Source organism: Morone saxatilis, unplaced genomic scaffold (assembly GCF_004916995.1).
Source record: "Morone saxatilis isolate NCDOM2014 unplaced genomic scaffold, NCSU_SB_2.0 Contig0, whole genome shotgun sequence".
Taxonomy (NCBI): Eukaryota; Metazoa; Chordata; class Actinopteri; family Moronidae; genus Morone; species Morone saxatilis.
In genome coordinates this window covers 9,395,498-9,396,849 of record NW_023339650.1, presented here as the reverse complement: position 1 = coordinate 9,396,849, position 1,352 = coordinate 9,395,498, and the positions used below count along the sequence as shown (strand labels likewise).

Sequence of the window (1,352 nt, the reverse complement as noted above, 5' to 3'; positions counted from 1 at the left end):
AGTAAACAATTAATTGTTTACTCTATAAAATCACTCCAATGTAGCGAGGGACCGCCACACTCAACCTTGTGTTATTTTCTATAAAATATATTAAAAAATGCTTATTAAATTTTCCCAGAACCCAGGTTGAGGTATGTAGGCCTACATCAATGACTTGTCTGATTAATCAATAACCACACTTGTTATCAATTCATTTCTAGCTATTAGCCTACCACGATCCTCACACTGAAACTAAAACCTTTTGAATCAGCAAATATCCACATTTCATTTCAATGCAACTGCACCAATGCATCACAAACCCATCTTGTTCACCCAGCAGATCAAGAATTACAGTCCTTGCAGTAAACAAATGTTTAAACACATAATAAACACTATCAACACATCTGTTTCCTAAACATTGTGCTTTTAACAGCTGCTAGACTTGGTAGATCTCCAGTCAGTAACACCACCTCTTTGCCTACCTCCATGTTGCTACACTGCTGACAGTGAACCGAGTAAAGTGAGGTATCTTTACGACAAACTTTCAAACCCTCTCCGCCATGTGGAACCAAAATGGAACGTTACCCTCGGCGGTCCAATCACGTCACTCTCTTACTTCCTGTCAGAGGGCACGCACGCACACGCGCCTTGCGTCATTACGCACTTCCTGTTCTCCACGAAGCCCCCCCCCCCCCCCTTCCCCCCCCTCTCTTCTCCTCACCGTCGCGCCGTGAAGTGGATGTTTTGGTGAAAAAATACGGTGTCGAAAAGGGACCTAAACACATTCAGAACATGACATTTCGACCGAGTGGGACCTAAAGCGGCGCAGCGGAGGGAAGAGGGCCCGTCTGCGGCGGAGATTTCGGTGTATCTGTGTATCGTATTCTTCCGCATGTCCGCTTTCTTCGTAGATGGTCTCCGGCGAGCGTTGTCTAACAGCGGACGACGAGTTCTCGACGAGTAATATGAAGGAGATGATCGGGGGTTGCTGTGTTTGCTCAGACGAGAGAGGCTGGGCGGAAAACCCGCTAGTCTACTGCGACGGACACGGTTGCAACGTCGCCGTGCATCAAGGTGAGCTGTGGTTGTAGCTCGGGTTAGGCGCTAAAGCGGGTTAGCTCGCAGGCTAGTTAGCGTTGCCTTGTTGCAAGGTTATGGTGCGCTCCGTGTGCAGCCGCCTCCTCCGCCTGCCCTCACCAAGGCCGGGCTGAGGTCAGGCTCGGCTCATGCAGCGGGGGCAGTAACATTCAGCCGGTGTAATCCGCCGTGGATGGTGGTTGGCAGCTGCTTTATGAGCACATTTCTCGCTGCGAGTCATGCCGATTTATTTTTTCCCCCAGAAGCTGTCAAGTGGGACAGAGAGAGAAAGAGAG

The 1,352-nt window shown here is 49.3% G+C and overlaps 1 protein-coding gene across 1 annotated transcript in view; it reads left to right on the top strand.

Annotated features, from left to right (window-relative positions):
* Window positions 1–684: 684 nt before the first annotated feature.
* The window catches only part of mllt10 (MLLT10 histone lysine methyltransferase DOT1L cofactor), a 49,087-nt gene continuing 48,419 nt past the window's right edge, over window positions 685–1,352 (top strand). Inside the window, 1 exon segment of the mRNA XM_035656688.1 lies at window positions 685–1,053. Within this exon segment, the coding sequence (XP_035512581.1) occupies window positions 891–1,053 (163 nt within the window). The 5' untranslated portion in view covers window positions 685–890.